Raw genomic sequence first — 25,015 nt, forward strand, 5'->3', positions numbered from 1 at the left:
ACTGCTAGGCTGTCCTTGGGCTGGCGGATTTTACAAGGGGGGCTGTAGTCCTGCAGACCTGCATCCCCTAGGTATAATCCACCTCTGGTTGGGAGGTATTACCAGCAGAAAAAAAGTATCACTACTGGGGAGGGGAAATTATACATCAGATAACCCTGCCTACAAAAAGGAGACCACAGTACTTATTAAACACTTTGTTGATTAAAAGACCAATGTGAAGAAGAAGAAAGAATGAAATCCCTGTGGATCTGGATTTGCGTCTTGGATATCTGTTTGGTGTCATCATATTTAACATTCCATGGGTAAACATCTTTTTCCTGTTCTGTATGAGAGTATGTTCATGATTGCTTGGGTTATATGTAACATTTCACATTCTAAAGTATAACATATTCTAGGCACAAGGTTTTACGAGTTCAGCTGAAAACAAAAGAACATGTCACCCTCATTCAAAGCATGGACAAGAAATTTAATGTAAGTTTTTTATGTATCTTACAAAACTTCTTTGTGCACCAAGATGTGGCAATGTGGTATAGTGGGATGTAGTTAAGTGACCGGCAGCCTCACAATCCCGATGGCAGAATGCCGGATAGGGATGTATGATAGGCATCGAGATACCGACGACTATCATAATCCCGATGCTGGAATCCAGACGTGGGGCCGGTATAGTTACTGGATGAGAACTTGTTACAGTCCTGAAAGGGGTGAGTTTCTGACAACTAGGCAAACATGGCTAAAGAGCATTGGAAGTTTTCAATCTGGATTTTTCAGATGTGTGTTTAGTTTGTTATGTAGTAAAACTGGATATTTACTGATTAATAACTTGATTTCATGAAGTCTCAGATTTTGTTAAATGCTTTTAAATTTACTCTACCATGCTTTAAAATGAACTTGAATATACAGTAGTGCTTTAAATTATAAGGCAGTGTTCTGGGAGTAATGCTGCAAACATAAAGGGGTAAATTTACTAAAGTGAGAGTTTTTAGAAGTGGAGATATTGCCCATAGCAACCAATCAGATTCTAGCAATTATCTTTTAGATAGTGCTAGTTAAATGTTAAGTAGAATCTGATTGGTTGCTATGGACAACATCTCCACTTCTAAAAATTCTGACTTTAGTAAATATACCCCGAACATGTTAAGCTAATAGTTAGAACATTAGCCAATTAATACATTTAATTAAAACAATCTAGGGAAAACTAGTGCTCTACAATTAAAAACAATTATTAAACAAATAAAACTTTAAACACAAGAGCAAATTTATATTACACATCAATTAGTTGTGTGGGTTTTCATACACATACCACACCTCTAGCTATCTGAGCCCCGGTCATACACTTTACTCCTGTGTGCGTTGCAGAGGTAATGGGTATAGTTGAGGAAAGTTTATAAATACCAGTGGCTAAGTGATACCTCCCAACCATCCCGATTTCAGTGGGACAGTCCCGCTTTTCAGGCACTGTCCTACTGTCCCACACACAAGCCGCTGTGTTCTGCAGAGGTGGGAGGTTTGGGAGGCAATCTGTCACATGCTACAGTGAATGGATGACAGGCGTATCTGCGCGTCATCCACACTGTGCTTGGACTGACTTTCAATGCACTTTCATTTCCTTTCAGACGTGCATTAATGCAGATATCTAATGGAATAGCAAAAACTTGTGGGCGCGGCTTTTTAAACAGAACTAAGCAATTTTCAGCCAACTCTCTGCTAATTGAACCTGCTCCCACATGTGCAGAACATTTGTGTTATTATAGCAACCATGAATCTCGTTTCCCTTTTTAGCTGGATTTTTGGCATCCGGACTCATCAACAAGAATTGTACCGATGATGACTGTGGATATTCACATTCATGCCAATCAGTCAGAATCAGTTCTACAACAGCTGAAACACAGCACTGTACCATTTCAGTATGTGTCATTGTTTCATTTAGCATATAGTAAAATGTAACAGGTTTTGTATTCAACTTTTGTGCAACAAATGTAGTCACCTGTTTGCAACATGCCCTGATAGTGTGGTGTACAGATATTATTTACAAAGCAAATTGATTTAGCAAAATACTTTGCAATTTGAGACTGACAGCAGATGTCAAGAGGAACATTAATTCCTGCTACCATATAAATTAGTTGTTCTGCTACCCAGTATCCACATACAAATGACAAGTTTCCTCTTGTTTGACTTTTGACTTAAATATTCTATATTATATTAATATTTACAAATCTACTTAAATAAGCAATCTAAAAAAGCATAGGGTCCAACTCCTAGCAATAGAAAGATCTTCAGTTTCACATAAACAAACTGCGTGAAATATCATTAACACTGAAGCTGAAAATAATTATTTATTAGAGAACAGTGTTTTCAAGAAATGGGGTGGGAGGGTGAGGACAAGCAGTGAAAAGCATGAGGAAGTGGAGCAGTGGAGAAGTTGCCCATAGTAACCAATTAACTTTGAGGTAGCATTAATCAAGGACATTTTATAATATGATGGGTAGAAGCTGATTGGTTGCTATAGGCCACGTCTACACTACTCCACTATTTTCACTGCTTGATAACTCTCTCCTATGTCCGTTGAACATGCCTCCAGCTGTACAGAGGGCACAGAGATATGCCTAGACTAAACTAGAAGAAAACTGTTCTGAAAATATCATGAATTGGAATCTCAGGGTCCAGAGGTTCCTTTCATGATATATTGTCCACCAATGGTTGTTGGACCCTGTAATATCAAGAAAAAAGTAAAATAAAAGCCTATTATGTTTGCAATGTAACTTAATTTCTGATATTAAGTATAGACTTAGAAACACATGTAACAGAGGTATGGCTGGTGGCGCCTGAGCTCCAGTATAAGGGGCCCTACCCATTACGATAAGAGGTTTTGGACAGATCGTTCAGAAAGTCGTCTAATGGATAGCCGGCAAGGACCAGTGATGCGCATGCATGCTGAGTTCTTGCCGACCCCGACTATCAGCCGAACATGCTGGTCAACCTCACGACGCTCATCAGGTTCCACATGTTCGGAGATAGGGAGGTCGGTCTCCTGCACTGAATGGTGTTCATTGAATGCCATTCAGTGCGGGCACCGCACCCGGCGACCTGAAGGACTGAACGGTAGACGTTCAATTTTTCAGGTCACGTAATGGATAGGCCCCTTAAAATATAAGCCAATCTTCCCAATGTCACTGTACTGTAAGCATCTCCCTGACTGAAGATGTTTATAAAGCTATAACTAGAGAGAGACTCAAATTTGTACATGATGGATGTAACTTTATACAAAACAAAATGAGGGTGAAAGTTAATATATACTATATATCCATAACTTAAAAACAGGGCTACTTGGGAATGCTACAATTTCACATATACTAAAAAAAATACTAGCGCAAAGTTAAAGTATTTTGCAGATGGCAAACAAGTGCTGGCTTTATGTGCTTTCTATTTAGTATAAGAGCATGAGACAAAATAACATACGTTACCTGTCTTCTTTCTGGTTAGAGTTTTGTTCCACGATCTTCAGGAAGGGATTGAAGCACAGTTGGACAATAGAAAGGTTCGGAATTCTAAGAAGTACAGTTATTCTAAGTACAATGATTGGAAGATGGTAAGAAAGATACTTTTATAATACACATATGACTACTACAGTATTTATACAAAATATAGGTTATATAGGGCCTAATTCGTGGCCACAGTACTGTGCATGTATACAAGGCTGTCACCGTGAATGGGATCTGGTCAAGATACCGACAAAGGGGATGCTGGAGTCCCACACCTGTAAGTAGTGGGGTTAGGGGGAGGGTTAGGGGTTAGGCACTAGGGGGGAGGGTTAGGTTTAGGGTGCAGGTAAGGGAGGTTAGGTTTAGGCACCGGGGAGGGAGGGGTAGGGTTAGTGGTAAGTAGAGGAGGGGGATTAGAATACCGACAGACAGGTGTTGGTATTCTAAACATGTCTGAATGCCGGTATCTCGATTTTGACCGCCGGGATCACGAGAGGGGGCAGCCCATACCCAACCCCCGCACAAACTTTCACATCTTTGCAGATCTGTTAGTCAGTGTTGAACGTTAGCCAGTTGTGGCTAAATGGGTGTAACTGCAACACCGAGCTCGCAATTAGCATAAGCTTGCTGTGGGCAAGTCATGTGCATGTAGACAGAATTACGGGCTATTCAGGGGCGATCGTATGCAATGAAGCTGCAATTTGTGATACATATTTTGCACCCAGGATAAAGCTGGAGCAGATCTGTGCCTATAGTTATGATCTGTTCTCACAACTAGATGTATTGAGGAGCTGTGAACACATAGATGTTGCCAACGGACAGAATTCTGCGGTTATTTTCAATCATGAAATGTGTCCGCAGATGCTTCTACTTTGTGCGCAGCTTTGAATCAGGAACATACTCTGTATTACAATAATAAACTCTTATGGCGCACATCCACACGCCAACTAGGGACAGTATGATTACGACATCGTAATCGTACCGTTGTTCCCCATCCCCTGCAGTGCCTACAACGGAATGACCAGTCATTCAGTGTAGGCACCCCCCATCATCCCCGAACATGGCCAGTCTGTCGTTATCGGCCAATGATTGATGTCGGAATCGTCCAGCGTTAGCGCGCATTGCTGGTCGTTTCTAACATTTGCATGCCTGAATTGTGCCCAATTAATGAGCGATTGAACGATAACAATGTCATTATCATTCAATTGCTCTGTTTACTCGGGTAGTGGATGTGCGCCCTTAAAGCTGCATACACACGGTACGATCTGTACCACCAACTACTTGAAAGAGATCTTTCAGTGAAGTCATCCTGCCACATCTATGCACAGGCAAAGTTGACTATATTGTGCAAGTTGGCCTGCATGTATGGACGATCATAGATATCATTATCGTTCATGTGGGAACGCGCATCGTTGGCCGTTCACTGCATAAAAATGAACGATATGAACGATAATTCATTGAACAATATCGTTATCATTCATATCGTTCATAGATATCATACCGTGTGTACGCACCATTAGAGGCATATTTTTAAAACAAAATTGACAGGATATCCAACAAAAATACTAGTTTTAAGGGGCTACCCTCAAATATTTAGATGGCGATAGCCATTGTAGCCTACTGTAGTTCACTCACACAAACATAGTCTGTTGACCAGGCATGTGCAGTAGCGTACCCATGGTCTGATCCCAGAGAAAAAGTGATCGCAGTAGTGATCACTTTAGTTCTAACACATCGCAGGGATGGAGCCCCTGTCCCTGGATGTAATTAATAGTAAATACAGGTGATCCTTCGTGTCTTATTGTCACAATAAACAGCGTTAAGAAATTAGAATTATCGGGACAAATTCCAAAAAAATTTATAAATGTGCCCCCTATTATATGCGAACAATATTCATAATACAAGGCAGTTCGTTATCCTATGTAAAAGCAGATAATCTGTGTGTCTATGGCTTCACATTGCCCTGGGGTCTCTGGTGACATGTACAATCTTTTTAAGTAAATATTTCATACATAAATAAAAACTAATCAAGCCACTGCCGTGTGCAGGAGACAGCACAGGGAGTGCCGCAATGGGACCTCCCCCTCACTGGGTAATGGACTACTCTCCCCCTCCAGGAGATAGACTACTCAGTTGAGCAAACCAGTTGAGCAAACCAGGCAATGATTAGTATATTGCCTGGCGCGGTTTAGTTCATGACATTGCAGGGGGAGGTCTTCTTTCATGTGTTGATCCTGTATTGTGAATTATACCGAAAAGTATGCATAGATGTACTGTACCACCACTCATGACCATGGTCAATGTACTAACAATTGAGAACCATATGAAAGCAACTTCTGTCACTAAAGTTCACCTGAATATAAGCCCATTAAGCAAATACACAGTTTTGGCCAATCTCTACAGATTCATTGGCATTGAAGTTCTCTCTGATCTCTCACAGCCATGCTGTCTCTGTGTCTCCTTCTCAGTGCAACTGTCATTGGTTGACCAGAAATATGAGCACAAGCAATCAGTTTTACTTATTTCATTATTTATTTTTGTCACAGTGATAGTTTGGATGGCACACTCAGTGGTTTTGCACAAATCTGGATTAAAATCACTGTATGTGGGTCCAGCATTAGGGGTTGGAGTAGAATTTTACGAATTGCCCTGTAATAACTATAGGTTATACTAAAATAATGTGAAAAGGGTGTGAAAACACCCTTTTTCACTTTATTTTAGTAAACATAATGTTTATAAATAGAACCCAATGTCTACTATAATGATATAATAGTGCTATATGATGATCTTAAAATGTTTGTTTTCAGATTGCGGACTGGACCTGCAAAGTAGCTTCTAACCACCCAGATCTTGTCAATCGCCTTGAAATTGGCAACACTTTTGAAGGCCGTCCTATGTATGTTCTTAAGGTGAGGTGGAGATCACTAAGCTTGTTCTTGTTAAAGATTCACTAAACCTAACATACAAGAAGATTTGAAAAAGCATCCTTTACTGTATCATGTAATAATTTAACATTACTATCATAATAATGGGGAATGAACTCCATGACCATAATAAACTGTATGATAAAACTGTATGGCAAAAGGATTATGACACTTCAAAATTATACATTCTGTGAATGACACAGTAGACCTTAGAAGGAGAAAGAGATTCTGGAGAATAAAGATAAAACAAACAATGGAACTGTACTAAAAGGTGAGCTTTGCAAGCAAACGTATGGCCGATTAAAGTGGACGACTGAACGATAACGACATCATTATCGTTCAGTCGTCCACTTTATCGTCCATTTTTAACACGAAAACGATGAACGATATCGACGATGCGCGTTCCCGCGGGTCGTTCGTCATCATCGTTCATCGGGTTAACATGCAGGCCAACCTGACGATGTCGTCAGGTTACTGCATGTTATGGAATGGGGGATTTTGGGGGTGATAAAAAAAATGGGGGACAAACTCTAAACTAGCGAAAATGATTCCTGAGGGGTCACAAGTATGCGGCAGGTGTTTTCTAGAATGTGGGTGGTTGCGGAAGGCAGATTTTCGAATGGTTTTAAAAAATCACTTTAGGGACTTAAAATTATGCTTGCACTTATTTTCATGTACCCAAATTTGATGGACATAGTTATTTTTCCCAGCACTTGGGATGACAGTTGGTGTTTGAATATGAATTGTGCTGCAGCCAGAATGAGACAGTCAGGCAGGACAAACTCCTTTCTTGGTGGTTACCTACATTCATAGAAGGAATATTCTCCCCAATTTTTATGTGACTAGGTCCAGGGGTTTGGGCTGGGCGTTGATGAGTCAGTGAGTCAGTCAGTCAGTCAGGACATTTGATTTTATATATAGAGATTCCAAAAAAGTTTTTTGTGGAACTGAGATAAAAAAGAATGTAAATTCTAAAACATTATAACATATGTAAGGAAGCCATTAAACATGTTTTGTAAACATTAAAAATTATAGTCCAAACAAAGTGCCAGAACTGTATTCCTGTGAGTTCCAGCACAAAATATGCCATGTTTACACTATTTAAAATTAGATGCAACTTTTTTTTTAATATTGAGCAAACCTCTGTGATACATTTATTTAAGTGAAAATCTTTTTCATTCACAGATTATAAATACAAAAAAAAATAACATTCTTCAATAGGGCAAGATATGTCTAACAGATACTGTATTCAGTAAACTTTTTGGGTTCCAGAAAGAATTAGAATTATACAAACTTGTTGTTTGAGTGTAGGAAAATGTCAAATGATGTGTAAATCTACTCCCGTTGTTAAAATTATTGATCTTGTTTTGGTGATTGTAATAATAATAATAATAATAATAATAATAATAATAATAATAATAATAATAATAATAATAATAATAATAATAATAAATTAGTATTTGCAATATATTTGATGCCATTGTACTTTTGTCTCAGGCTAGGCCCACCTGTGAGGGTGATCATCTGTAGTCTCCTGGTATAATAGCAATCTTCTTAAAATTTGTACCATGTCATAACACTGTTTTTACTACACTGGAAAGGTTGGGAAGCAAAGATCTGCAAAGACAGCCATCTTTTTAGAATGTGGTGTCCATGCCAGAGAATGGATTTCACCAGCCTTCTGCCAATGGTTCGTCAGAGAGGTCAGTAATCTGTGTTAACACAATCATTTGAAATTCACTAAAGGCATTATTAGGAATTTCTAATAAACAAATTAGAAAAGTACTAAATTATCTAAATTATTTGGTGGCATTTAAAAATATAGTCAAAGGAATAATACATTCTTATCTTTGCAAGTCTCATGATTCTGTTATGGATCACAAGTTATTAGGCAACATGGAACCCTGTATGCTAAATACTGGTATAATACTTCGAGTTTATTTTAATGACCAGCATGGTGACCTGTGAATTAACCTTTATGTGTATATCCAGCTGCGGGGGTAATTATTTGTCTGAGAAGATGCCATCTGAGGGGAAGACTTGCAGATTTATGTCTAGCCAATTAGGACTGCCAGCAAGTGATCCAACAGACAAATAATTGTAAAATTACGGGTTCTTATACATTATAGCAGTGGTTCCCAAAACTGTGCACCCTGGAAACCCTGGTGACAGCTCTGCGGCATCATGGGGTGCCGCAGAGCTGTCACCAGGGTTTCCAGCGGCCGGTTGCCTAAAGAGGCTGCCCAGCATTTTTTTTTGCAGAGGAGGAATGGGGAAGCCGGCACCCAGAGGAGCAAGAGGCTGCTGCTACCCCGCTGTGAAGAAGGGAGACCGGAGTACGGTCAGATCAATGATGGATCCACTGCCAGAAAGAAAGGTGTTGTGAAAGTCCCTGAGTACCCTTACCCGCAGCCTGATAGACAAAGTGTAAGATTCAGGTGCGTCTGCTGAAGGGAGAAGACCCCCCTTAGGACCAGCCGCTGCTGAGGTCCCAATGCTGCCTAGCGTGGCCGCTGGACAGAGGACTGGAGAGTTGCCTGCCCAAGAGGAGGACACTGTAGAAAACTCAGGAAGAGGAGCTGACCAACCAGAGAGGGGGAATTCCAAAGACATCGCTGAGGACCTGTCGATGACGATGGGACTCTGTCTTGTGGAGAAGCCAGCCTACCACTGAGGAAAAGACATGTGGATCCGGACATCCCCAGCAGTGTATTTGACAGCCCCAACCAAAGCCTGCCCAGCGAGGACCTCTAGAGACAACCCGGGCACTGGGAGGGAATAGAGTCCCCGGAGTGGAGGCTTTCCCCTGTTGCGCCTGATGGAACTGAAGCAGTTCTGTTATTTTTTCCTTTTTATTTAAAAAGAAATGTATTTGGCTATAACTATTTGATATGTCATATTTTTGTATGTATTCTTATTAATTGTTTTGGCCGTTGCACCTCTTTTCTAATCCATCTTGCTTTGGGTTATTATATTGGTAATGATAACTGGGACTTAATTGTTATTGCATAGGATGATTGGAAAATTCCTACCTGGAGCAACTTCTGTGGTGGTAGTATCTGGAAATTATTAGTGAGTGGGAGATATACTGGGGAGTGTAATCATTTCTGTAGACAGACCTGCTGGTTGTATTTTTATTAACGCTGTATCAGACCCACGTCATGCAGGCTCAAATGAGTACTGATATTGATAAGGTTACGGACAGTGGTTAGAGATTGAAGCATCTTGGATCCGGATCCATGACAGCAAGTAATAGTAAGTGAGTAAAAATATAGAAACAGACAAAAAAAATAGTTTGGCAGTGTAACTATATCTTATGTCGACTCTCCATGAATGTCAGGGAATCTCCCTGTAATAGCTGTGATATCATCACTCTCCACCCACCATGATGGAAACTCTGGTGAGACGAATAAGGAGGATGTTTGCTACAAGAAAATGGCCACCTCTCTCCAGCACACTAATGGCTACATGTGTGGATGTGTGCCCAAGGATGTGTGATGAATTACAATGGATGTATGATGAATTACAATGGATGTTTGATGATTTGCATGAACCTGGTGGAAGGGAGAGGGTTTGAGGGAGTCATTTAAGATCACCATATTTTTGTTTTGGGCCTCATTTACAGTTAAACATAAGTCAGTTTTATAACATGTCTCTTAGATGGAGCATCTAGGAGACATGAGTCCTCTTCAGTGCTAAGTGCATAGGTGTTGCTTTCTCAATCTCCCTGCAATGCTTTGTCAAAAGTAGGCAAGTGTGCTATACCATAGTAAAATATCTGGAAACAAGGTAAGCAGTACTATACATAGCTTAGTAAAATGTAAAAATATATATTTTATAGGTTGAACTGTACTATTTGATATTACTGTTTTACATTTTGTTACTTTCATTTCTATAACCAAGAAACTTTAATGCTTTCAAAATCAAATGTAAATGGGAAAAAGAAGCACATAGCTAAGAATTCATTTAACAATAACTTATTTTGCCTAGAGATTCAGAGGCTAATAAATAAAATGAATGTATGGGAATTCAAAGGGTCAAGTGCACACTGACTAAGGAATCAACAATATTATATGGATTACATGACAAACCAGCCCTTATTCACATAACGGCTATTAAAGCATAATCAGAATACACACTTGCTTTACAAAATACCACACTTGATTTATAATTACAATTAGAAAGCGCATAAACTGATGGTCCAGTCAGAGACCTGGTTACACCAAGACTAAGAGCCTGATTCAGCAAGGATCGCAAGTGCTAAGACACACGCAGATGGTCAATTTCCGTGATCTGCGCATGCATATGCATTGCAGTGCGTGTGCGCCATCTAGCCACTGCGATCGGGAATGAGAGCACAGTGAGGGCCTGATTCAGCAAGGAACGCAAAGGCGAGAACGCACGCACTTGGCCAATGTTTTTGATCTGCGTATGTGTATGCATCGCACTGCGCGTGCGCGAACTAGCCAGTGCGATCGGGTTGTGGTGCGCAGACTTCACGCAGTGCACTCGCAGACCCTTCCGATATTAATTAACAGGAAGTGCCGTTTGTGGGTGTGACATGCGTTCTTTGCTGAATCAGGCTCTGTGTACGCAGACCCATTGCAGAGTGATTGACAGGAAGTACCGTTTAGGGGTGGTGATGGGGGGGTGGTCTGGCAAACACAAGCGTGCCAGTGCGTTGGGACGGCGTTGCAGGGGCGTGCATATATTAGTCACTGCAATACCATACGCAGCCTGAGGCCTCATAGCGTACACTGAAGTTAGCAAGTCCTGAGTGAGGTCTGACCTGCCTTAACTGTGCGTATGGGTCCGATGTTACTCGATGTTACTGATTATTTTGCTATGTTGCCCAAGTGTACGGATGTGAGTAAGGGGAAGGTGGCGTCTGTATATTAGGCTGAGATCACATTGCGAATGCAGACATTTACATATCCCCGCTGATATTAGCAACTGCATTGCGTGCGTATAAGCAGAATAGCGAATCTTGCTGAATCAGGCCCTAAATGCCTTAATTGTGCTTCAAAACTACATTTTTTCCTTTATCAACTGCAGCCCAACGAACCTGTATTCTATACTAGATTTACTTTTGTTATATTTTAAATTAAGTTGCAATATATTAATTACTGCTTTGTAAGTTTATAATTACAATATATAATTTTACAGTATATATATTTATATATATATACACACACACAACAGGTTCCTCTGTTGTGCATATATATATATATATATATATATATATTAAGCAGAGAAGTAGTGGTATATGGCGCTAGTCCTTGATTATGTCACTTAGAGTCTTATAAGAAAACAAGAGATGCAGCACTCCCCAGATCTTCAGGGTGGCAGCTCCGTCTCCCAAATGCTGTCGTTCAAACAGTTAAAATCTATAAAACAAAAAGTGGAGAAGGAGCGCCTCCCAGCTCAATAACATATAACCTTTTTTTGGACCCTTCACCAATTTTAATCACCTATGTGGTGGAGGTGTACCTTTGACAGTGGAATAATCCACAATTATAATAAATACATTAAAAATATTGTGAGCAGTTTCACAATTAGTTTCACTTTAAGCAGTTTCACAATTCTGAATTGAATGGCTTTAGATTTAAAGCCATAGAACACGTCAAGATGGGAGAACGAGGTGGCAATTTGGATAATAAATTATCTAGACGTGAGATGTTTTGGATTTATTGTCTTAATACTATGGCTCCCAATGGTTTGAATGATAATTATGAAATTGCCCCATTTTTAGACTGAGCCTTTAGGTATTATAATCACAATATTTTTAATGTATTTATTTCACTTATCCTTTTAGTCCATGTTTTTATGATTGATTTTATGTTTTTTAGAGGTTCTTAAGTATCCATTCCATTATATATTTTTTATATAGATTTATGATGATCCGATATTGGTTTTATTGTCATATTTATATGCTAATTACTTATCCATTTGATATGTGATGTTTGCGACCACCATGACTAATCACTGACCTATAAGTGTATAGAGACTAAGACAAAATGGCGTAAGCCTCCACTAGAGGGGTTACTAGAGGATGCGCTACTAGAAAATGGCCGACCGCTGTGATATAAGCCGAGCCCGCCGGAGATACACGCGGCTGCTGGTGCGGGGGGCATTGTGACCCTATCTGCTTATCTGGCACGCCGGTAAGCTCTGAGAGGGTTATCCGCTTCTAAGAAGGGCCATTAAAACTATTTTTGGAACCTAAGAGTGGATTATGGAGTATCTATTTCCGGTTAAGTGGAACGCACTTCCGGTTCACTTCCGGTCTTTGGAACGCAATCCTAATTGCGGAATTGGCGGTACACACGCCCATGTATTAAATTATTACTTAGGGTATATAAGGGTGTTTGTTATGATCTTTTTTATCCTCCTGATGAAGTCCTATGAATTATTGATGGACGAAACGTGTTGAGGTTTCAGTTGCGAATTACTGCCCGGGGCACCTGTGATGTGATCATCTGCAGATAAGCTTGTTTTACCTTTCATATTGTACGGGCATTTTACTTTATTTCTGTTTATGTGTGATAAAACTGTTTGTGTAAAATACTACACTATGGTCCTTTTCTCTTTATCCTAATTGCATACATTGCTGAGACTGGATTGTATAAGACTGGGTCTCCTTATTTGGATGAGGAAGGAAGAACACTGAATGAACAGTGATTCTCTTATGCTGATATAATTGTGGATTATTCCACTGTCAAAGGTACACCTCCACCACATAGGTGATTGAAATTGGTGAAGGGTCCAAAAAAAGGTTATATGTTATTGCACTAGGAGGCGCTCCTTCTCCACTTTTTGTTTTATATATACAGGTTGAGTCTCCCATATCCAAATATTCCGAAATACGGAATATTCCGAAATACGGAATATTTTCAGCATGACTGAGATAATAAAACTTTGATTTTTGATGGTTTAATGTACATAAACTTTGTCTAAGGCACAAATTATTAAAAATATTGTATAAAAAACCTTAAGGCTGTGTGTATAAGGTGTATATGAAACATAAATGAATTTCATGTCTGTACACAAACTTTTTTTGATGCACAAAATTATAAAAAATATTGTATAAAATGACCTGCAGGCTGTGTGTATAAGGTGTATATAACACATAAATGCATTCTGTGTGTATATTTTGGTTCCATTCCCAAGACATTTCATTATAATATGCAAATATTCCAAAATACAGAATATTCCGATATCCAAAATACCCCTGGTCCCAAGCATTTTGGATATGGGAGACTCAACCTGTATATATATATATAATATATATATATATATAACGATTCTTATCTGGCACTCATGCTATTTCCAATTAAGGTGATGTGCCACGGTGCCCTTCGTGATGATGAGTATAGCAATGAGGATCGGCGGCACTCAGTGGACTTGCAATCAGCAGCATAAAGAAAACTGTTTGTCAAAAGATTAAATTCTGAAACGTTGATTTAAACTGTTGTGGCGACCAGTTTTCTTTGTGCTGCTGATTGCCCGCCGATCCACATTGCTATATATATATATATATATATCAGTGTCAAAATGTTGTGAAACTACATAAAGCTCACTGTGGTGTTGTTGTTGTTATTATTATTATTATTATTATTATTATTGTATAACATTTCTCTTCAGCTTGTTACCGGATATTCAAATGACGAAAGCATAAAGGAACTATTGAGAGACTTGACCTTCTACATTCTCCCTGTATTTAACATAGATGGTTACACTTATACGTGGACAAAGGTAATAATTGTGTCTTTAATAACTAAGAAAGATCACACAATAGGTGTGAATTACTACAGAATTAGTTTGTGTAACCATCATAATTACAAAATGTTCTTTTTTCTTTGTAGTAAATGGAGAAAAAAATATTTAAATAAATAGAATTATTTTATTTAGCTTTTTTCCATTTATTTTTTATATTATATAACCCACTTTCTCCTTTTGTTCCCACTGTCCAAGTACCAAATAATTATATATTTTTTTAATTTCAGTGACTTACTTACATAAATAATTGATAAAAATAAATATATCCATATATAATTTGAATAAATATTCCATCCACTGTAATACAGTTTTTCCTGTTTTTTGTAACGAATGTGGGTGTAACCATTATGAGTAAGTGCTATGGTAAATTACCAAATTACCTTGCATTTATTAAGGACCTGTTCCACAACCTCACATGCAAGTGATGTCGGTATTACAACTACCTACTCACCAGGGCTGTAACTAGGGTGGTGGTGGTGCGACATGTGCCATGGCACAGGGCACTGCAGGGCAGGGGGCGCTGTTCGGGCCTGTCAATTTTCTCTTTATAATCATTCTCACTTGTAGCTTCCTCTTCTATTATCCCCCGGCATCTCCAATCTGCCCCTATCTCCTCCTGACCGACTCCTCCACCCCATCTGGCCACTTCCCCATACACTTTCAGTCACATCCTCTTTTATTTAACACACACATTTCAAAATAAGTGTCATACATGGCAGTCACACACTTTACTCATGGAGCTATCTGCCCCACAATTTCTGATGGCAGCCCTGAACACAGCCACCGATTTCTGACGGAGGTGTTACCAGCACACTTCGAGTACCCTTGCTGGCGAGTTCAGCTGCTGGAACAGAAGGTCTCATTCAGACCCGCTCACGAGTGCTGTACGCTCGCAAGCGGGTCGATGGTGCCCAAGTGCGCATGAGCACGACGGAGGGAGCTCCGTCGTGCGAATGCACGAGACCCGGCAGCAAAGGGGTCTCGCAGCAAAGGGGGTGTGCTGTCGATGGTGAGTGACAGTACGCCCCCTTTGGTGGGCGTGCCGGGGGCGTGGCTGCCAGACAGAGGCGTTCCCATGGGAACGCCTACCGTCTGGGTCCGGCCCCACTGACATCACTAGTGATGTCAGTGGGATTGATTTTGGCTCTGATAGAGCCAAAATCACTCCAGGGCTTGCGGCAACGAGACCCTACCGCAGGGTCTCGTCGCAAGCCCGATGGTCGCGATGGTCTTGACCATCGCAACCATCATCATGGACGCTCGCATAAGCTGTGGGTGGTAACCCACAGCTATGCGAGCGTCCAAGAGGCCGCTCCAATTTTAGGTAACCCGGCCCTGATTCAGAGCGAGCGCTCTGGTCAGAGCGTCCGGCTCTGAATCAGGCCCTGAGTACAGACACAGACCTCCCCGCTGCTAATATTTGTTGCATATACACAATAAGCGACACTCTTTCTATACCTTCAGTCGGTAAGCTATGCTGCCGGCTCTAGGCTTGTGCACAGCTGTTCTTATGGAGAAATCATGTGCAGGTGCAGCTTCTCCAGTGCTCTCCTACCTCTAGAGCTGTTGTGTTATACTGCAAAATTATTGTGTATCATCATTGCAGCCATTGGGTTCACACTGTATTTGGCAGTGACACCTGGATAACAGTGGTACCAAGGGATTGGTACCACTTCATCATTGTACAGGACAATTCAGATTTGTTATGCCCCTTCCTCATGAGGCCATGCCCCTTTTTCAGCAGGCATCTTATATCCTTATTTTAAAAATAAAGGGGGGACCAGTGCTCTTTCTGGCACAGGGCACCGAAAAGTCTAGTTACGGCTCTGCTACTCACATCGACTTACACTAATTGCACCTCTTGTCTAAATAAAAGCTGCTCTATCTGTATATGGGTTTATACATACTTGATTATTTTATTAGATATTCTAAGATGTTATTATTATACATTGTATATTATTATTATTATTATTATTATTATTATTATTATTATTATTATTATACATTACATTAATGTCACTTGTGTATAATATATTGAATTAATTCCATTATTATGTTCTTATTGCATTTGTGTTGAATTTGGTCTTTTGTAAACTTGCAGCAATTTGTGCAACCTACAGCATTATATATGATAATACAGAAATGAGATTAGGTGACATTCTATATTACTGTAACATAATTGGTAAAGTCAATAGCAAACACACAGCCAATCATTGAGCAAATATTTTAACAGGATCGTATGTGGAGAAAGAATCGCTCACCAGCACCAGGTGGCGAATGTTGCGGCACAGACCTTAACAGGAACTTCAACATTTCATGGTGTGGTAAGAAAAGAATTTACTTACTACTGAGTAACTGAGACACTGTACAAGTACAACACGTTTTGACTATCAGAAAGGAAAGGATCTCCATTTGTGTATCTCTCACATCAAACCCCAGGAACATAGGACCTGATTCAGACCCGCTCGCGAGTGCATAGCGCTTGCAAGCAGGTCGATGGTCGGGCAGTGCACACGTGCGGCGTCGCACTGCGTGTGCACGAGCCCCGGAGCGATTGAGAACTTCATTGATGTTGATCGACAGCTCACCCCGTTTTGTAGGCGGGTCGGTGGCTGCACAAATGGAGGCGTTCCCGAAGGAACACCTGCCGTTTGTGGGCGGCCCTACTGACATCACACATTATGTCAGTAGTGAACTTCCTGCTCTATTAGAGCAGGAAGTTCACTGGGGCTTGCGGTGGATGAGACCCTACCACAAGGGTCACGTTGCAAGCCCGATGGCAGCGATAATTGTGACCATCGCCAGGCCGCCTGCGCAAGCTGTGGGTGGTCATCCACAGCTGTGCGAGCGGTCTGGAGGCGGATTTTTTTTTTTAAAATCCGCCCTGATTCAGTGCGAGCGCTCGCAAATAGCGAGCACCTCTGAATCAGGACCATAATCTCTTCTAAGTGAAATGTACTAATTGAAAGATAATTTTTCTCTCCCAGAGTAAAACATATTGGGCCTGATTCAGAGGTGCATGCAATTCGAATGGAATCCTGATGTTCCAGTGGTTGAGCGATTATTTGCCACTGTGCATTTGCAAAAAGTCCTGAAAACCCCTAAGGCGGACACATTACACAGGTGCTCAAAGATGCTGTTATGATTGGGATAGACTGTATCATATATGGGGCTGCAAATCTGTCTCATGGGTCTCACATCTAAGGTTAGGATTTGGTCGGAACAGGCGTGGGAGGCTTAAGAGGAGACTTGGGAGATGTGGATAAAACTGGGTGGCTTGAGCCAGAACTTCCTCATGTACTGTATGATGTGAGGAGTTATATGAACTGTAGAGGATGATGGGACTGAAGTCAAGGACAGTAAAGTAAATGTCTTTATTGAGCAGCAGGTGGGAAAGGGAACTGGATATATAATACTGAGAGCTGGATCGGTTTGAGACCAATATTGATGATTAGTAAAACTTGATATGTTTGAGACCGATGTTGATGAATTGAAGAACTTCATTGGTTTGAGACCGATGTTGATTAGTTGAAGAACTTGATCAGCTGGAGACCGATGTTGATGAATTGAAGAACTTGATCGGTTTGAGACCAATGTTGATGAATTGAACTACTTGATCGGTTTGGAACCGATGATGATGAATTGCAGTAATGGATCGGTTTGGGATCGATGATGATGAATTTCAGTACCGGGTTGGTTTGGACCCGATGATGATAAATTGCAGTACTGGATCTTTGGGATCAATGATGATGAATTGCAGTACTGGATCGGTTTGGGACAGATGGTTGGAGCTATCGGCTGGAACCGATAGAGGTTAATGTTAACAACCTGACCTCTCCGCTCAATACAAGATATGCATCTCTCATCCCCACGCATTACTTGCTCCCATTCACGGTTACAGGACTTTTTTAGGCTGCACCCACTCTGCGGAATGCCCTTCCATGCACAATAAGACTTTCCTCTAGTCTCCAAACCTTCAAGCATTCCCTGAAAACTCATCTTTTCAGACAGATTCTAAAACCGTCCACATAATCTTCATAGCTTCCATATCTAATTACATCCCCTCTCACAGTCCATACATAACCTTACACATAGTTTTTCTTTCACATTCTCCTTACCTTTGGCCAACATTCCTGTGTGACTGGATCATACAGCCCACCAAGAAACTCTGCAATCTGGCTGGACCAAAATGCAGTATATAGCACCTATCCTTGTGTATCAATGAACTATTTCCCTGTAGATTGTAAGCTTGTGAGCAGGGCCTTCCTACCTCTATGTCTGTTTGTTATTACCCAATTTTGTTCTATTAATATTTCCAATTGTGAAGCACAATGGAATATGTTGCACTATATTATAAACTGTTAATAAATAAATAAGTATTTGTGGTAAAACCAGACTGGAATGCTATATGGAATAAGAGATGGATATCCAGACTTGGAACCGGAATATAACGGACTGGGGGCCTGATTCAGCAAGGAACGCAAAGGAGAGAATGCACGCACTCAGCCAATGTTTACAAACTAGCAATTGCGATGGGAGATGCGTTTGCAGAGGCTTCGCAGACCCCGAGCACAGTGATTGACAGGAAGTGCCGTTTGTGGGTGGTGACGGGGGGGTGGTTGGGCAAACACAGACATGCCAGTGCTGGGATGGAGTTGCGGGGGCATGCATAAATTATCCATTGCAAATCCATACGCAGCCTGAGGCCTCATAGCGTGACCTGAAGTTAGCAGTTCCTGAGTGAGGTCTGACCTGCCTTAACTGTGCATATGGGTCCGATGTTACTCGATGTTACCGATTATTTACCTATGTTGCCCATGTATACGGATGTGTGTAAGGGGAAGTGGGCGTGCTGCGATCAGCTGGTCTGGGAGCAGCGCTCTGAGTGGGAAGAGCATCAGGTGACAGCGTCCAACATGACTGCTCCAGTACTGTGGTATAGGAGGGAACTCTGGCATGCAGCTTGTGTGCCATCATGCTGGGAAGACACGCTGTGAGCAAGGGGCTGTGGAGAGCCATCTCCATGCTCAGTAACAGGACACTGAGCTGACCGGGCAGGAGCAGCACAGACAGATCTCAGCACCAGCCAGGAGCGATGCACAGTGTGAGCGGATCTCTGTGCTAGTCTGGACAGACACTGGATAGGTAAGAAAGTGGTTTTGAAGGACTGGAACGTGACAATAGGCGTGTTATGGGAGTGTCGTGAGTTTGTCAGTGAAAGCGGCTGCATTCTCATACACAGAGCCATAGACATAGAGGCCATGTTCAGATGGAGAAATTACACCTGCCATAAGGATGGTGCAAGAGTCTATGGTGCACGCTATGGTGTGATGATGGCAGCATGTCAAGAATAGCCTGCGGTGTTATAGCGTGAAGAGATGCTGACAGTGGGCGTTACAGTGCTTGATCAATCAGATGCAGGCTGCTACACCATTGGAGGGCTGATACTAGCATTTGCATATTATCGCAGCAGTGTCCACCTCTTAATTAGGCCCATATTTGGTTATGTTGGTAAACTTATAGATATTAAAGCTATTGTTAGAAATTTATAGTGAGATAGCAAAAGAAGATATTAGTTATGTATATGAGCGTTGGAGTCAGGCAGGATAACCAAGATGTGATGATGATGATAATGATATGACATGGGCAGTAATGGACAGGCAAAGAGTTATAGGTTACAATGAGACAGATAACAAAATGTTCCATTTGCTAACCATGGCCCTCATTCAGAGCCGTACGCTCTGAGCAGAGCGCACGCTCTGAATGAGGGCCGGGCTCCATTTTCATGGAGCGTCCTCCTGGACGCTCGTATAGCTGTGGGTTACCGCCCACAGGCTATACGAGCGTGCATTGTGATGGTCGCGATGGTCGAGACCATCGCGACCATCGAATTTGCGAGCCGGAGCCTGCGGTTGAGGTTTTCAACCGCAAGCTACGGAGTAATTTTGGCTCTATCAGAGCCAAAATCACTCCCACTGACATCACTAGTGATGTCAGTGGGCCGGCTTCTGACGGGAGGCGTTCCCCTGGGAGCGCCCCCGTCAGGGAGGCACGCCCCCGGCACGCCCACCAAAGGGGGCGTGCTGTCAATCAACATTGACAGCACGCCCCCTTTGATCGGACACAACGAGCGAAGGACTTTTCTTCGCTCGCCGCGTCTGGCGCATGCGCACAACGGAGCTCCCTCCGTCGTGCGCATGCTCAGTCCATAACATCGACCCACTTGCGAGCGGACAGCCGCTCGCGAGTGGGTCTGAATCAGGCCCCATGCTCCTGACACAGGGATGGCGCTATTTCGATGTTCTGCACTTGAGCAAGGTTTTGATAGCGCACATGTACAAAAAGTTCAGAAATCCCTTACTGCACACGCGTAACCCAAGTGTCCTATACTGTTTGCAATTTCGTATGGAATCGCTAACACTTGAGAAGCATTTTGCGATCCCTGGGCATATCAGGATGGAGACTGGGATGTGGCCTAAAGTGATTGCAAAAAGGGGCTGTTTCATGGGAGCGTCACGTGCGTGTCTGGGAACGCTGCTGCATTCCCAATCCCATTCCCAATCACAAATACAGTGCTTCATAGGCCATGTTTCGTTGGTTTTGAGAAGAGTAGCGAGAGTAGACCCCAGGCTACCATAAGTATCAATGTTGCTCGTGTTAAATATTTATGTGCAGACCGCACAGCTTGAAAGTGTGCGTCTCACCGCTTGTGCACTCCATCGCACCGTCCAGCACAGGGGAAGGCTGAGAGTAACATTTGCATATTCCTCCAACCACTGTTGATAGAGCGTCTGCTTTACCAACCATCTCTGAATCAGGCCCTATTTTACCATTTATCTGTTTTTTGGCTAAACTAATACCATGGGAATGTAGACTATCAATTCACTAACAGCCAGTATGAATAAAGGGCCTGATTCAGAGCCGGATGCTATTTGCGGTCGTTCGTCCAGAAAATAGGGGTGGCTATTCAAATGAACCGTTCGCTCTTTGCGGTCTGTTCACGCCTCTATGTCTGAACGAGCGAACAAAACTTGCGGTCGTTTTTTGAAAAAATACACCCCCTGGCCGCTGCATCCTACGTCATGTGCGCTATTTATTAGATTAATCGAGTACATCGACCAGCGTATGAACTGCTCGCTATTCTTGTGGTTGGTTTTTGCTACCACAATCTTGCGAGCAGTTCTGGCTATAAAATAACCCAGTGACGTGGTCAATGACGCTGCTGTATTAATTATGCACACCCTTAAAACGCCCGTTTTGACCTTTAAGCACGCCTGCGTTCGGATCTCCACTCCCCGTTTTCAAGCACCTTCCCCTGTTACCACCCACATACACCTCCTCCTGTCACTCAAAATAGCAGGCATTCGCTATTTAGCGAACAAACGATTTTCGGCCGCACTGACTGGTTCGCGCATGTGTATTACGATCCGTACGCATGCGCAGTTGGGCAAACATCGCTCGGAGCAAACGAGCGGCCCGCTTACGAGCGGCTCTGAATCAGGCCCAAAGTCAGGTATCGTGAATTGACAAGTCAGCAATAAAGTGTTTTTATTACTTACACAACATCACCAAGGAAGCAACATCACCAAGGAAGGAAAAAATAAAAGTTTAATTACTACTATACATAAACTTATCTGCTGTAAGTCAAGTTGTGAAGTTAAATCTTTGGCCTATTTGCCACCTCACACTCAATTGTGTATTTTCGGAGGATTAGTACACTCAGCTAAGATTGACAGCAGAGCTTTGGGGAGACCATAAATATATTTTGAGTCAGAGAAAAAAACATTTCATACCTACAGTAGAGTTAATAACACTTTTGCTAAATCTAGGTGAAGTTATCCAATAAAAATACATTTATACACTGTCAGCTAATTTGCATATATATATATATATATATATATATAAATAAAGTCATGTGAATCAAAGTGCAGGGGTGGAAAACTATCGCTGGAACTCGTGGCTGAATTTGGGGGGTGGGCTCAGATGCGGTTGCAGACTCAGTTCTCAGACTTGTAAAGCAGGAATCTCTTCTGAGTGAGCGCTTGACTGGAGCACCTAGTGTGGTTGCCACAGTTTGGTAATGAGTGTTGCTAGTTCCAAACCTTCTCCAGAACTTGTACAGTATTACCTTGACAGTTTGCCTTTCTGTTTCATGACCATTAGTTAGGTATCAAAGATTTCCAGTCTCATATGTATTATCAGGTCATGTTTCCTGACTCCTGATTGAAGTGAATGGTCAGGGTGTTTGGTGGCCGTCTAGTTCTCCAGGAGCTTTAGAGATTTTGATAGTGTGGAATTAATATTAGAAGATTTATTAACACCCCTGTCACCAGTTGAGGCCTCTCCTACAGGTGCTGTGTACTACTAGCCTTACATTGTGGCTGGGTGGGGATCGGCACTGTTAAGGAAAACAAACCACAAGTTCTCAACATGTTTATTCTACAACTGTAAATGAGTCAAGATATTCCTATTACTACAAACAATATCTGGATATCTCTAGACTGTGTCATAATATGCAATGGAATCTCTCTGGAACTATCCATTTAATTAATTAGAATAAGAAGTATTGCCATGTTCATATTTGGTACATTCATATAGAATTGAAGTTACATCCATTGGGTCTGATTCTGCAACCACTTGCTACCTTATGCCAATATGATTATCCCCCCCCCCCGTCTGTGCCAAATACGACACTCCCACAAGATGGATCAGTTCCGTGCATCCGCCTTGTCGCCGCCTAAGTGCCATCTAGAAACGCCTTTTTCATAGAAAGAGTGCTCTGTCAATGGACAGATCAATCCTTCTGCACATTCAGTCTCCGTCCATGTGTGTATCCATTTTGCAGTTTGCAGATATCGCACAATCCATCTGCATTTGGACTTGCGGCCAACTCATAATGTGCAAGAGGCTCCCTGTCCTGATTTTACTGCAGGACTTGCATGTACATTCAAGCAATCTCAATGCATTGTTTTCAATAATACTAACAACAATCTTTGCATTAATTTTCGTCCTTCAAACATATAACAATTATCTGCCAAAGAAAATGCATCTTAGTTTAAAAGCAAATGCAATTGTAAAGTGTCTCTGTATTATTTTTGCTAGGATTTCACTTTAGTTTACAGCACCAGTAGCAGCACTGCATAAAGACTGCAGCAAGATAGAACCTATCAGTTTAGAGACCAAAAAAATGCCTCACACAAGAGCGCCTGGGATGGGGGCCAACACATATGTGGGTGAGGTTAGCAAACCATAGCCCAAACAATGTTACAATACATTGTAATTCCCTTTAACCATCATACAGTACATTGAGCATTCCACTAACCACCATTCAATACAAAGAGCATGCCAGTGACCGCCATACAATACATATAGCATCTCAGTGTCTGCTATACAGAACATTGAGCATCAAAGTGACTGCATATAGTACATCAATAATGGCTTTAGACATATGATAAATCAAACAACATCACAAAAAAACTCAGAAATGTCAATATATATATATATATATATATATATATATATAGCTCCTTATTAGGCATACATCCAATCTAAAATGCAATCTAAAATCACTTCATGCTGAATATATCTCATTATGAACACTCTTAAATACACATTTCAAGAGTATATAAATAATATAAACACACTCTAAACAATGTTTCAGAAGTTTATTAATAATGACTTCACTCTATATATCAGATATCAAAGATATAGCAAAAAAGCATTCACACAAGAATTAACATTAAAAACATCTGTACTACATAGGATGGATGACCAGGGGAGGCCACCGAGCTGGAGTGTCAGTGTGACCTGGATTACTCTTTGCCACAGATAAATACCTATATGTATTAGACAAGAGTTTATAGGGATTGTTTCACCAAGCTGCTACTATAAAAAGGGATAATCAGTCCCTATAACATAAACAGATAACAAAGAAAATAGTAGTGCGTTTCACTGCATAAAGGTTGCAGCTTTATCCTTAAATCCACCTCTGTGATAAATAATCCACCCCTGCCAGAGTCGTCACCTGCATGTGGACTGCAGAAACCTAGAAATGGCATTGGGCAAGGGTTGCAAATAATACACATATACTGTACAATCTATACTACTAGATTCTACAATAAAAAAAAATTTATTAAAAGATTACTTTTATTTAAATAACAGGATTTCCTTGGCTTTGATAGTAAGACAGGTTATTCAAAATACACTACCTGTGTTGTGCTTTGTCTGTGTTGTGTAGATTTGATAATGTAACCAAAAGTTTGATTGTTTCTTGCAGAAATCGGATCATCGGATGATCCATGCACAGAAATCTACTGTGGACATTCAGCAGAATCCGAGAAGGAAACCAAGAATGTTGCCACGTTCATCCGGCGTAACTTAGATTCAATTAAAGCCTACATCAGTATTCATTCCTACTCACAGATGTTACTGTACCCTTACTCCTACACATATGACCCTGCACCTAATTCAGAAGAGCTGGTATGTAACATTGTATTAGTATTGGTATGATCATCTGCTACAATCTATAGCAGGGGCGGGAACCTTTTTTCTTCCGAGGGCTATTTTGATATATATAACATTATTCGCGGGCTGGTGCTGGCCACGCCCCCTCTGTGTGCCGTCACACAGGGACGGGGCCACAATTGCCAGTGATTTCAGCAATGCCTGGAGCATCCTGAGGATGCTCTGGGGAGCTGTAAGAGCAGCGATGTGACCGTCTGAAGCATCCTAAGGACGCTCCAGGCAGCACTGCTGCATAGATTTTGAGTGCAGGGTGCCATTCCAGGCACCCTGCTAGCCAGATGAGGCTAACCGAAAAAAAACTCTGAGGGC

General features: G+C 41.5%; 1 protein-coding gene across 1 annotated transcript in view; it reads left to right on the forward strand.

Moving 5' to 3' along the window:
• Nucleotides 1-213: 213 nt before the first annotated feature.
• The window catches only part of LOC148524203 (carboxypeptidase B-like), a 28,574-nt gene continuing 3,772 nt past the window's right edge, over nt 214-25,015 (forward strand). The window contains exons 1-9 of the mRNA XM_088472089.1: nt 214-302; nt 396-471; nt 1,780-1,904; nt 3,481-3,586; nt 6,287-6,388; nt 8,005-8,106; nt 14,048-14,158; nt 16,416-16,506; nt 24,459-24,661. Of these exons, the coding sequence (XP_088328215.1) occupies nt 232-302; nt 396-471; nt 1,780-1,904; nt 3,481-3,586; nt 6,287-6,388; nt 8,005-8,106; nt 14,048-14,158; nt 16,416-16,506; nt 24,459-24,661 (987 nt within the window). The 5' untranslated portion in view covers nt 214-231. The remainder of the gene's footprint in view (nt 303-395; nt 472-1,779; nt 1,905-3,480; nt 3,587-6,286; nt 6,389-8,004; nt 8,107-14,047; nt 14,159-16,415; nt 16,507-24,458; nt 24,662-25,015) is intronic.

Source organism: Taudactylus pleione, unplaced genomic scaffold (assembly GCF_031769625.1).
Source record: "Taudactylus pleione unplaced genomic scaffold, aTauple2 ptg000120l, whole genome shotgun sequence".
Taxonomy (NCBI): Eukaryota; Metazoa; Chordata; class Amphibia; order Anura; family Myobatrachidae; genus Taudactylus; species Taudactylus pleione.